Source organism: Bos mutus, chromosome 13, assembly GCF_027580195.1.
Source record: "Bos mutus isolate GX-2022 chromosome 13, NWIPB_WYAK_1.1, whole genome shotgun sequence".
NCBI classification, from domain to species: Eukaryota; Metazoa; Chordata; class Mammalia; order Artiodactyla; family Bovidae; genus Bos; species Bos mutus.
Window position 1 is genome coordinate 66415868 of NC_091629.1, and position 13653 is coordinate 66429520.

General features: G+C 40.7%; 1 protein-coding gene and 1 pseudogene across 3 annotated transcripts in view; one reads left to right on the forward strand and one right to left on the reverse strand.

Annotated features, from left to right (window-relative positions):
• The window catches only part of FAM171A1 (family with sequence similarity 171 member A1), a 134142-nt gene that overhangs the window by 65184 nt on the left and 55305 nt on the right, over nucleotides 1–13653 (forward strand). For 2 of the 3 annotated variants that reach the window (XM_070381911.1, XM_070381910.1), the window contains exon 2: nucleotides 13248–13475. In XM_070381911.1, the coding sequence (XP_070238012.1) occupies nucleotides 13248–13475 (228 nt within the window). Of the gene's footprint in view, nucleotides 1–10351; nucleotides 10455–13247; nucleotides 13476–13653 lie in introns of all 3 variants that reach the window. The other variant, XM_070381912.1, reaches the window with a different exon arrangement.
• On the reverse strand, nucleotides 8368–11080 carry LOC138990474 (protein Njmu-R1 pseudogene; annotated as a pseudogene).

The following is a 13653-nucleotide window of genomic DNA, read 5'->3' on the forward strand; positions in this document are numbered from 1 at the left end:
GGTATTTTCAAATGAGTCATCTCTTCTCAGCAGGTGGCATCATCAGTCCTTCCAATGAACACCCAGGACTGATCTCCTTTAGAATGGACTGGTTAGATCTCCTTGCAGTCCAAGGGACTCGCAAGAGTCTTCTCCAACACCACAGTTCAAAAGCATCAATTCTTCAGCACTCAGCTTTCTTTACAGTCCAACTCTCACATCCATACATGACCACTGGAAAAACCATAGCCTTGACTAGACGGACCTTTGTTGGCTAAGTAATGTCTCTGCTTTTTAATATGCTGTCTAGGTTGGTCATAACTTTCCTTCCAAGAGTACATGTCTTCTAATTTCATGGCTGCAATCACCATCTCCAGTGATTTTGGAGCCCAGAAAAATAAAGTCAGCCACTGTTTCCACTGTTTTCCCATCTATTTGCCATGAAGTGATGGGACCGGATGCCATGATCTTTGTTTTCTGAATGTTGAGCTTTAAGCCAACTTTTTCACTCTCCTCTTTCACTTTCATCAAGAGGCTTTTTAGGTCCTCTTCACTTTCTGCCATAAGGGTGGTGTCACCTGCATATCTGAGGTTATGGATATTTCTCCCAGCAATCTTGATTCCAGCTTGTGCTTCCTCCAGCCCGGTGTTTCTCATGATGTACTCTGCATATAAGTTAAATAAGCAGGGTGACAATATACAGCCTTGACGTACTCCTTTTCCTATTTGGAACCAGTCTGTTGTTCCATGTCCAGTTCTAACTGTTGTTTCCTGACCTGCATATAGGTTTCTCACAAGGCAGGTCAGGTGGTCTGGTATTCCCATCTCTTCAGAATTTCCACAGTTTATTGTGATCCACACAGTCAAAGGCTTTGGCATAGTCAATAAAACAGAAATAGATGTTTTTCTGGAACTCTCTTGCTTTTTCGATGATCCAGCGGATGTTGGCAATTTGATCTCTGGTTCCTCTGCCTTTTCTAAAACCAGCTTAAACATCTGGAAGTTCATGGTTCATGTATTGCTGAAGCCTGGCTTGGAGAATTTTAAGCATTACTTTACTAGCATGTGAGATGAGTGCAATTGTGGGGTAGTTTGAGCATTCTTTGGCATTGCCTTTGGGTTACAGTCCATGGGGTCGTAAAGAGTCAGACACAACTGAATGACTAACACTTTCTCTTTCATATCTGAGGAAAACAAGGATGCTCTGTTAGGTTTATATATATATGCATCGATTTTTATGGGAAAGTTCTTAACAACTGGAACTGAGGCTTTTTCTTTTTGATATATTTAGCATCATTTTGGTATTCAATAACTGCTTCAATTCTGATTTCTTTTGAAGAGTTAAAGCATTCTTTTATTTTAAATTGGTTTGATTTTTTTCAGAAAAGTTTCCAAGATGAGCAATTATATTTTCATATGGTACTTTTAAAGCTACATCGACATGATTTCTGCTGTCATTTTAAAAGAGTGGGATTGTATCAGTGTCATTTGCTTTTAGATAACTTTTAGGTGTGATCGTAGAAACCCAGTTAAATTATTTCGCTTGGGAGCACTTGTTTATATATGTAAGTTGTACAGTTGAATCAGGTAAATCCAGCAGTAGTTTTTGGTTTATTCTGGGGTATATACCCTAAATAAACCCTTGATGAGTTGCAAGAGTATAATCACTTTATAGTTACTTTTATAGCATAACCTGTGTGTGGAAGCAGCCTCAGAAAGCCTCATTTTGTACCAGGTATAATAGCAGAGAATGACTTCTGCCATTTAACTTATTGGCAAATAGACAGACTTAACAGCATCTTCATTCAAAAAGTCATAGCAGGTTGTTGGTATTTGAGTATTGCATTTTCTATTTCCATTATACAGTGCTTCAAGTACAGGGAGAGAAGGCATCCTGTCACTTGAAAAAAAAGATATGTCATACATGTATATATCATGTATTCTATGTACATTACCATAGCTTCTTTAATTGCTGTACTAATGTGAATGTTTATCATGTATTTCTACGTTCTTGGCAATTTGGTGTTGTTGCTTAGAAAGTGTAATTAATGAAATGATCTGCAGTTCCAACCTCTTTATATATCTCTTGTGGGAAGGGAGAAGAATCCATTGGTTTATGGCACCAGAGATCCTGGCAGCCCTGCCAAGACATAAGTTCAGGTATGAGAGGGACAGACACAAGGGGTTGAGGTGAGAGAATATTCTGTGTGCAGAGCCTGTGGAGATGTGATGGGGAGTAAGCTCAAAGCATTTGCCCTGCAGAGCATGGGTGGCCAGCAGGAGGGTGCCTGGGACCGGCACTTACTCACTTCCTGCACCAGGGCTTTCATCCATGTTCCAAACAAGCTGTGACTGGGAGTCATCACTGAGCCATCTTTTCATGAGGTTCAGGTGGGAGTCAGTTGCTAGAGACTGGAAAACACAGAAAGGCGCAAAGTGGGATCCTGAGTTCCCAGGGCTGCAGCAGCAAACATATCTTATGGGCTTTTTCAAGTGAGTAGAAGTTCAAATGGAAGTTTGGAGATCATAGTCCTCCACTGATAATTAAGGTACACATTTGTGAGGAAAGCCTCACATGGGTGGGAATTCTGTATCAGATATTGTGACCTCAGGTTAATAGAGAGGCTTTAGGGCACCTCTTGATACAATCAAGAGCAAAAGGTGGTTAATAGAGAACAGATGCTGAGGGGACCATCAGGGCAGCCAGAAGACACTCATGCCAGCCTGTGTGTCCCTCTGACACATGCCTGCATTTGTCCCTTCTCTTCTGCACAGAACACCAAGCTCAATATTATTTTTAGAATGAAACCCACACAAAAATTGTCAAATGCTTTGAGCTCTATTATATATTATGGGCTTCCCAGGTGGCTCAGTGGTAAAGAATCCTACCAATGCAGAAGACACAGGAGACATGGATTTGATCCCTGAATTGGAAGGATCCCCTAGAGAAGGAAGTGGCAACCCACTCCAGTATTCTTGCCTGGAATATCCCATGGACAAGGGAACCTGGTGGGCTACAGTCCATGGTGTCACAAACAGTCAGACACAACTGAGCCCATATGCATGCATTATATATTATATTATACAGACAATACGTAAGAATGTGATATAATATTTATATAATCTATATAACTATATATTATGTAATATATAATATATAATGGTAATATTATATAATGCAAGTAATATATTAATACACATTGCAATTATGTAATTAATATACAATTCATTGACTATTAATATACTAATATTGATATATTGGTATCATATTTTAATATATTTGCATACTATAGTGATATAATTCATATTAATATATAGATTATATAATGCATGATATTATAGATGATATCTAATATTGTAATAGAGCATCACTGCCCTGAGTGCAGCCCTTAGCACACGGTGACGCTGTGCACCATACCCACAAGCAGCCAACTGTCAGCGAGCAGCCATTAGTGAGGGCATTTTCAGCTAATGGTCTATGGAGTGGTAGTTGTCAAGCAGAGAATGAGGTAAGAAGCAGATCCAAGCCTTCTCCTTGAGGCCCTCCAGCTCACTCACCGTTGGGCCAGCAGATGAGTGAGGGGCCCAGGGAACAGGCTGGGGGCTGCGTCTACAGGGCTCCAGAGCTCTCGCCAAGACTACCCAATGGCCAGACCCAGGCCTTGAGGCTGCAGTGACCCTGTCCCCTATCCCCGCCTCTGTGACTTCATGGCAGCGGCCATCTGCAGAGGACACAGTCTGTGGGACTCAGGCCCCGCCATTTGTGCCGCCTGAGGAGCCTGTAAGCCAGCTGGGTCCTGGACGCCTGGCTCCCTCAGCCATCACAGCTGGACAGCGCCTGGGGACCTGGCCTGAGGAAGCCACCAGCCTAGATCCTCTTCCTTTCAGCCAGGACTGGACCTCGCAGGATGAAAGTCATACCTTGGGACCTTTCTTATCAAAACAGAGTAACATTGGCATGGTGGAGTTGTACAGGAATGTCGTTAGCTGACTGTGACCTGACCTCAGGAACAAAAGCTCAGACACCAAGAACTGATGGTATTTACAACTCATCCCTCACCTCCCTCACCTTTCCTAGAAAAGGGCTTAGCTGAGAGCTTTTAGGGAATTTGCTGTTTTTAAGGCATGAGCCACCTGTCTTCTTGCACAACCCTAAATAAACCTTTCTCCCCCATACTCTGATGTTTTGGTATTGTTTGGCCTTTGTGCATTGGGCACACCGACTTGTGTTTCAGTAACAATATTACACAGTCTATAATATTATAGATATGTCTCTTTTAGAAAACATATAATTTGCTTAAAGGAAATGATTCACTAATTTTTTTTAATCAAACTGTTGAAAAACAAAGGAAAAGTATAATGAGTCCCCTACATATGAATGAGTTCCATTCTGAGAGCATATTCATAAGCCAAATTTGTTCATAAGTCAGCCAGAGTTACTGTAGGTACCCACCTAACACAATCGGCTATATGGTACTCTACTGTAATAGATTTATTATACTTCTCACACAAATGATACATAAAAAAACAAAAAAGAAAAAAACATGTTTCATCTTACAATACAGTAATCTTACAGACAGGTGAACTAACATGATTGTACATGAGAATGCACATTCACACGATTCACTAAATTTTAAGAAGAAAATAAAATTGAACAAGGTAAGATGCATATGCACTCTATGAGACCAGAGAAAATAAATTATAAGAAAACGCTAGTAAAATAAAATGCATTCTTGTTTCATCAGATATCTTACAAAGGAAGATAAACCTTTCATATTTCCAAAAGAAGTAAAGTAAGTGGATAGAAAACTCCCCCTTTACATGGCCAGCTCAGGATATACCTGTAATTGCTGTATAAAGAAGTGGCAATTCTATAAACATACAGATATTGTTAAAAGTTAGCACCAAGTAGTATGGAGCAGAATCTCTTCAAGCAAAGGTCAGGTAACATTTTAAAAATAACCTCCCATTTAGGAAATATTTTCAAATGACTATCTTTTTATATTTTGACATAAGAGATGGGAAGCTGTTGTGACTCCCCTGAATTTGAGTTAAAATATAACTAATCACAGTGCTGGAGACTGAGTCCAGTGACTCGCTTTTCTGCTGCTCTCCCTGATGGTCAGTAGCACAGGGCATTGGGCAGCTTGGACTGAAAGCCTTTGCTTGATCTGCTGGTGGAAATGGACTTTCTTCCCACAGACCCTGATGGGCCAACCCAGCAAACACTTGGTTCCCAGCAAGGTGGGTTGCTGTGGGAACCAACAGCTCTAAACACCAAAAGGGAAGAAAAATATTGAAATCCCAGCATCAAGGCCAATTTGAGGGAGTATAAAAAAGCGTGAAAAATGATCAGAGGAAGCCAAAAACTTCACAGAAAGAAACCAAAAAAAAAAAAAAAAAAAACCCCAAAAACGATGGAGCCCATAGATTTCACTTTTCCTTCCATGATAAGTCAGATCTTTTTACAGTAGATGTGAAACCAAGGCCTGGTGGCTATTCAGACTGAGATGAGCATGGTCCTCCCAGCTGTGTTCCCAGTGAGACCCACAGAAGGGGCTGCGATCTGGAGCAGTACTCTTCAGCAGGTGACTGTAGGAGACGAAGAATGTCGATTGTAGAGTTGGCATGAGAAGTTATGAAGTAAATGTCTTCTATCATTTGTGGGAAAAACTAAAGACATAAGTTACTATTTGAATATAAAAGGGGAGGAGAGGAGGCATGGCCCCTCGGTGTCCACAGGCAGTTCTGCTAAGTGCTGTGCCCCTGTGAAGGGTGCACTGCGATTCCTTCCTCTCGCTCCTGCTGTGGTCTTCGCTCTGAACTTGCTGTGTGGGTGCCTCCTCTCCAACCAGCAATTTGAAACAGGCTTGTCTCCTTTAGTTCTAAGTCTGTGGGCAGATAGGGGATGATGAAAAGATCATGCTAGACTAAAAGATAATGTTTAGTGTTCTACCCACCAAGCAGATATGCTCTTTGAAAATGACTTGGTTTGTGCCCACAGAGTCAAACTTTTCAAATCTGCCAAGAGTAAAGGAGTTCTGAATTATAGGGGAGGAAGAATTCCTGAGCACTTGTTTTTCCCTTCTTGATTCTACCACTGGTCCATGAGAATTTGAGAAGCATGCTGTAGAGGTGGTAACTGAATTCCTGATCATGAAATAATGCTGAGTAAGAGTGTGAAACAAGAAGAGGTCTGAGCACACACTCCCAGGGTCCACCCACCATGCGCTGCAGAATCGGAACCCATGATGGATGCAGCGGTAGTCAGGGTTCTCCAGAGAACAGAGCCAATGAGATGTATGGGCCTATAGGAAGAGATTTATTCTAAGGAACTGGCTCACGTGATCATGGAGGCTGACAAGTCCCAAGGTCTAAAGGGTAAGCCGGCAAGCCAGATGTCCAGGAGATATGATGGTATAGTTCTAGTTCAAACACTGGTAGACTTGAGATCAGGGAAGATCTGACATTCAGTTCAAGTCTGAAAGCAGGAGATGCCAATGTTCAGAGGCTGGTAGGCAAGAGGAAGTCTCCCTTTACTCTGGGGGGACATTTTGTTCTCTTCAGGCCTTCAACTGATTGGACAAGGCCCACTCACATGAAGGAGGGTGATCTGCTTTATTCAGTTAAATGTTCATCTTCTCCAAATCACCCTTACAGACATACTCAGGATAATGTTTTTTATGGAAGTATAGCTGATTTACAATGTTGTGTTAGATTCTGTTGTATAGCAATATGATTCAGTGTGTGTGTGTGTATTCTTTTCCAGTATGGTTTATTACAGGATATTGAATATAGTTCTGGGTACTATACAGTAGAACCTTGCTGTTTATCTGTTTTGTATATAGTAGTTTGTATCTGCTAATCCCAAACTCCTAAGTTATCCCTCGCCCACACCTTCCCCTTTGGTAACTGTAAGTCTGTTCTCTGTCTGTGAGTCTGTTTCTGTTTTGTAAATAAGTTCATTTGTGTCATATTTTAGATTCCACATATAAGTGATGAAAGTGTATTAGTTGCTCAGTTGTGTCTGACTCTTTGCAACCCCACAGACTGTAGCTCACCAGGCTCTTCTGTCCATGGAATTCTCCAGGCAAGAATATTGGAGTGGGTCTCCATTTCCTTCTCCAAGTGATATTGTATGGTGTTTTTTTTCTTTTTCTGACTTACCTCACTTAATATGATAATCTCTCATTCAGGTTGCTGTAGATGACGTTTTTTCATTCTTTCTTATGGCTAAGTAACAGTCCACTGTATATATGTACCACATCTTTTTTATCCATCTGTTGATGGATATTCAGGTTGCTTCCATGTCCTGCTTGTGAATAGTGCTGCTATGAACACTGATGTGCATGTATTAGAATTAATAGAATTAGAATTTTCAAATTAGAATTTTCAAATTAGAATTTTCTCTGGATAAATGCCCAGGAGTAGATCTTCCTGCATATTTAGGTCTCGGGCCATTTATAGGGTCTTCCTTTTCTCTGCAAAATGAGATAAATAAATAGTATGTAGTGCCCCACCTCTTCTCAGAGGGTGAGATAGTTGGATGGCATCACTGACTTGATGGACATGAGTTTAAGCAAGTTAGCATCACTAACTCCAGGAATTAGTGATGGACAGGGAAGCTGGGTGTGCTGCAATCCATAGGGTCGCAAAGATTCAGACAAGACTGAGCAACTGAACTGAACTGCCCCACCTCATGATAAGATCACTCCCTTGGTTGTCTTTTTTTTTTTTTTTTTTTTTTTTTGCTGAGAAGCTAAGTTTTATTGTTATTATAATAAATATAATTACAGGTAAATTGAGACCATTTTTGATCCATGACAAACATACATTTCTGTGTGTATAGCACACAAATAATACACAATGTATTCCACACTTAACAAATGCTTTTAAAACTTTGAAAGTTAATATATTAGCTTATTAAAATTTGAATATAATACATGTTTTTGGTCACAAACTCTGAGTTTCTTCTCACGGCCCACAAGACAGTCAGCTCCATATCACTATTTTCCTTGTCTACAGCAGTGATAGACACACACTTTTAAAATAAGACTGTATTGTATATAACTGTGTGATGTCATGAGCCTACATTACCAAAAATATATATAAAAGTACATATAAAGAATATGTAATTATGCCTTGACTCTATCCATAAATGACTTGAAGCAGGTAATATATTTGCTTTTAAATGCTATTTACAACATGGACTCTTGAATGATATGTGAATTTGAAAATGAAAAACATATTTTCCAGACTCAAAATGTTGATGTCCTAATGTTATTTATTTAAAAAACTGATTTCCAAGTGGCCAACCCTACCTTAGAAAAAGTCAGATTCAAGGGTTGTACCATAAAATTTCCCATAGTCAAGAATGCTATAAAAAGATGGTACTTGGATTTTTTTCTACACTGACTACAATCCAAGTTATTAAAGTTTAAAACTATATGAAAGCCTTTATGAGGATCCTGAATTGTATTTCCCATTAAAGAAAAGAAATGGCTCAGTGAGTCATGTCTCTAGGTTTCTGTAGAAGAAAAGCAGAAGGCCGTTGTCAGTTATCTTGAAAGTTAAAACTCAGCACTTAATGTGAATTTAGATGAGTTTAGGAGAGGAGTTTTACGGGCTTCTGTTCCTCTGAGCATCCTGAGGGCAGTGAGAACAGAAGACTTCTGATCTTCCAAACAAAAATCATTATCAAATGGATTTATTAAAGAGCTATGCAGAACAAACTGCAGTCATATGTGTGTAGCTATAGTTGGCTTCCATGGGAATTATCAGTGGCTCTAACGCAGGGCACTTTCAGTTGATTCAGAGTAAAACAATATAAGGCTTGTAACACATGTACAGAAAACTAAAATCAATGTGAAGAATCTCTGTGTGAGTTCTTTATTTTGTTTGCTTGTAAAATTGATGTACTTTGTTTCTTTTTTAACACTCCATTTAAAAACTCCAGCATTTTTCATAAAAGAAAAAGAGAAATTATAGGCTCTTGGCAAATACCTGTGAACAAAAGAATGAAGAAAAGTGATGGGGCCACTTCTGCAGTAGCTTTCCATCAGAGATAATATCTTATCTTGAAGCTAGTGCACCTATTTTTAAAGTTCATTTAATTCCTTACACACTCATGATTTATTTGCATATTGACATAAAAGCTGCCTTCATCATCCATGCCATTATCAATCAGACAAAAAAAAATCCATCAAGCACCCACAGGATGCAGAGATCTGTCTTTGAAATGGTGGCATGGTGTTAATCTGTCCTAAAACTAGGAATAAGTTTTTTGAAAGAAGCTATAGTACATTGAGGGATTCCCTGTGGCTCAGTGGTAAAGAATCTGCCTGCCAACACAGGAGACGAGGGTTTGATCCCTAGGTCAAGAAGATCCCCTGGAGAAGGAAATGGCAACCCACTTCAATATCCATGGACAGAGGAGTCTGGTGGGTTGCAGTCCATGGGGTCACCAAAAGAGTCAGACATGAGTTAGCGACTAAACAACAACAGTACCTTGGGAAAGAAGTATTATGATTTTTCTGGGAGGGAAAGTTGCTAAATACTGCAAACTCCTCAGAGAAGCCACAAAATCACCTCTGAAGGTTTTAAGCAACAATTCCCTGAAGCTAGAAGTTATGGGACCAGCAATGTAAAAATTTCACAGTTCTAACATACATCTATCTATGACTGTGAAGATGTGCCTCAGATTTATACATCTAATTGAGTTTAATCTTGAAGATACAAAATGAGAAAATCTATAATGTGTTTTCAAATAATCTGAAATAGCAATCCTATGACAGTTACCAAACTACCACAGTTTTAAACACCACGGCTTGCAGGACTTCACAATACAATCATCTCCAAATACATCATCAAAAACTCTGGGCAGCAGCTTCTTTCATAAATTCCTCGAGGACAGCTACCACATTTTTGGCTTCAGGCATTTCTTCGTGTTCCACTTTAACAATCTTCAAAAGGATATCTCCACTACCACAGTTCTTTAGGAACATGTAACATTTAAACAAAGCATAATGATTCATTTCTGCCTGCCGGATAAATCTCTTCAAATTATTTGTGTCTTGTATGGCCTTTAGTTTAAAGTTCTCCAGGACTTGTCGAAAAAGAAAAGGGTTACCTCCTTCAGCACCATTCATAAAAGCCTGCATCCAATCCTCACAAAACCGGTTGCTCCCTGCATTGTGGAACTGAGGCTGGGAGCTGCTGCAGTCGATGATCACAGACTTCTGCTGCTCCTCCGTCATGGTCATGCACAAGGATGTCATGGTGCCTTCGTGAATAAGGCCTTGGAGACTAGCCACGCTCAGAAACCTGTGAATGTCTCTCTTTGTTTTTTCATCTGATCCTTTAACCTCAACAGGAGTATAACTCAGAGCAGCATGTAGCAGAAAGGTGAGCTTCTCCTGAAAGAGATGGACCACCCTTTGGATGGGGCAAACAACATCTGCAAACCAGCTGCTCAGGTAAGACTGGATGTGGTTCTCCCCACCACTTTCCTCACAGTTCATGTTATTTTTCAGCCCTTGAATGTATTTGTCCAATTCAAGCCTGAAAAGCTCAAGTCCTTTTTCAGACCCTCCTAAAAAACAGACCACATACTCTGAAGACTTCTGCTCAGAGTCCGTTGATGCTGTTTGGGGAAGCAGTTTTTCTTGCTGGAAAAGGCAGTAATAACAACCGACTCGGTAACCTGGAATTCTCAGCTCTACAGCTGCAACATTACCCAGCCCTTCAAAGACTGCTCCCTTAGAAAGACGCTTTGCGATGAAACTGCGTAGCTCTGGCTCCACTTCAGATGGTAGATTAGTATCCACTAAGGAGAGGCTGAAATCATCACCAGAGGGAGTTTCTGCATTTGTGCCACCTGGGCTTCCATCATCGCTGTCCGCTCGCTGCTGTGCCAATCTGCTTCCGCGGTAGCTGTAGAGACAGTAGTGGCTGCTGGGCGGCGGGTCGAGTCTCCGCTCCTCGGCGGAGCCGCCCTCTTCGCTGCTCTCTAGCTCCTTTTCATCCCCATCCAGCGATTCCTGCAAGGAGGGGAGCATCGCGGCGGCCTCTCTTGGTTGTCTTTTAATGGGAATAATCTTGTTTGCTGTTGAATGGATAATGTAAGTGTTTCTATAAAAATGATACCCCAGTGGGACATTTCTGTAACTTTCACTCAATTTTGCTGTGAACCTAAAACTGCTTTTAAAAATAAAGTCTAATTTTTAAAATATGAGCTAAATGTAGACCTACCAAATGGGTGGGCTGTTCCTGCTGTTCTTTATTCATATAAATAAAACAAATTGCAAAATTTTAATACATATGACACCCCAGTAGTCTGTAATAATTACCTAACCACAATGATGTGTTTTCACATCCTGTTACACCAAAAGAAGTAGCTAAATAACCTTTTTCAAGGTATATAATTGCATAATATATACTAGGTTTCCCATGTTAAAGTGGTAGAACCCAGGGCATTGATTATAAGAAAACTCTTCTCTTTTTTTACTTAATTTTTATTGGAATGTGGTTGCTTTAAGATGTTAATTTCTACTCTACAGCAAAGTGAATCAGCTATATGCATACATATATCCCCTCTTTTTTGGATTTCTTTCTCATTTAAGTTATCACAGAGCACTGAGTGTAGTTCCCTGCGCAATAACCTCTTTGCTAGGTTCTCATTAGTGATCTATTTGATGCATAGTAGTATACGTGTGTCAGTCCCATTCTCTCAACTCGTCACGTCTTCTTTATTCCCTGCTTGGTGTCCATACCTTTGGAGAACTCCTTTCTTGTGTTTATTCAGAAATTATTTCACTTTTTCCAAGTTTCCGCTGCTTTTGCCTTCTCAGCCAGCAGTGAAGAGAAAGCAGAAACTTTGTAATCCTGGTTGCTAGTGAATGTTGCATTACAAGATTATGTAAATCGTCCGTGTGCAACACCACAAAGCACCTTCCCACTTGTCCTGTTGTAGAGGGTTTCTGCTATGAGAGTATAAATTCATTTATAACTGGGGACAAGTAAGACCAGCTCCATAAGAAAGCAAATGTGTGCTGAGAATCTGCATTAAGATAACACTGATAAGATTGGCAGGAATCAACTAGATATGCTTTGTAATGCCATATGCCTGATTTTCTTGATGTTGATTTTATCCCTCTTTTGGCAGTAGTTTTCTCCTCCTATAGTAGGGAGTAACCAGGTTCAGTTTTTGTAGCACTTTTTTCTCTGCAAGGTTTTTGAGAGATTTATTTGGTGCAGACCTCATGTAACTCCTGGGTCTAGGGTTCTTTAGCTATTCCTTATGGTCATCTAGCCAAAAAATGCATTAACTGTGTGATACCAACCGAGCCCTTGAACACTTTAATCAGTAGGAATCAGGAAGAGAAATTCAGTCAAGATTTTTTGGGAAGGCTGCAGCACGAGGGATCCAACAAAACCAAGTAATAGGTGCTTTTCCTCCCTCCCAAGGGAGGAGGTTCCTTAAATGGAGTAACAACTGGGGCGGGTCCATGGTCTGGGCAGGACACATTGCTTAGATAGTCTGCCCACCCCCTTGGTGGTACTGTGTGCAGGGACTACTTTTCAGTCATGTCTTCATGATTACCAGCACAGCGACCCTGAGCTGTACACATCCATGTTCATCACAGACTGTTGAACAATTTTGCTGCAAATCACAATTTTGCTGCAAACCTTAGTGCCTGCAGGGCCCTTGTGTAGCAGCCTGAGCTTTGCTTAGGCTGTGTTTACCAGCAACCCTGGGCAGGATCAGAAAGCGTGGTATTTGTTGCACAGTGTCTTAAAGGAATAGAGATATTTCTCTTAATTATTATTGTTGGGGGCAGGGGGCCGCCAGGAGGAGCCAGGAGGAAAGGAGTTTGTTATAGGCAGTGGTTTTGAAGAAGATAAGGAATCATGTAAAGTAAAAAAGAATTGCTAAGAAGAGAATGTTTCTGGTTAAAATGATTTATATTTTAGATGCAGATCTAGAATTTTTTTTTCTAATTAAAAACATTGTTTTGGCTGCACCTTATAGAATATGGGATCTTAGTTCCCCGACCAGGGATCAAACTTGTGCACTCTTCATTGGATACAGGAAGTCTTAACCATTGGACGCACGAAGTCTTAACCATTGGACCACCAGAAAAGTCCCCAGTCTAGATTTTCTAAGCATATCCCATGAATACTTGCTACCTCCCTTCGCTGTTACTACAGAATCGCTGTTGGAGTTCCCCAGTTAATAACCGTTCTCTGTTGCTCTGTCCTTCTTCCAGAGGTCACCCTGAAGGTCCACATCAGTGATGCCAGCACCCATCAGCCTGTCCCTGACGCGCTCATTGAGATTTTCACCAACCAGGTCTCCATTGCCTCTGGTACCTCAGGGACAGATGGCGTCGCCTTCATCAAATTCCAGTATAAGCTGGGCAGTCAGCTGATTGTCACGGCCACAAAGCATGCCTACGTGCCAAACTCTGCCCCCTGGAAGCCCATCCGGTTACCTGGTAAGGTGGTCTTTACCTTTCTCTAAAACAGGGCATATAATCAGGCTAGGGGTGGAGTCAGACACAGAAATGACTTTGTAAGTGTTAAGTCAGACAATTAGGAAAATACATGTGCATTCTCTGCCCTAGTTTTTGGTGCTTCTTATGTGCAGGGAAGGTGGAATCTGGTGTGAAGCTA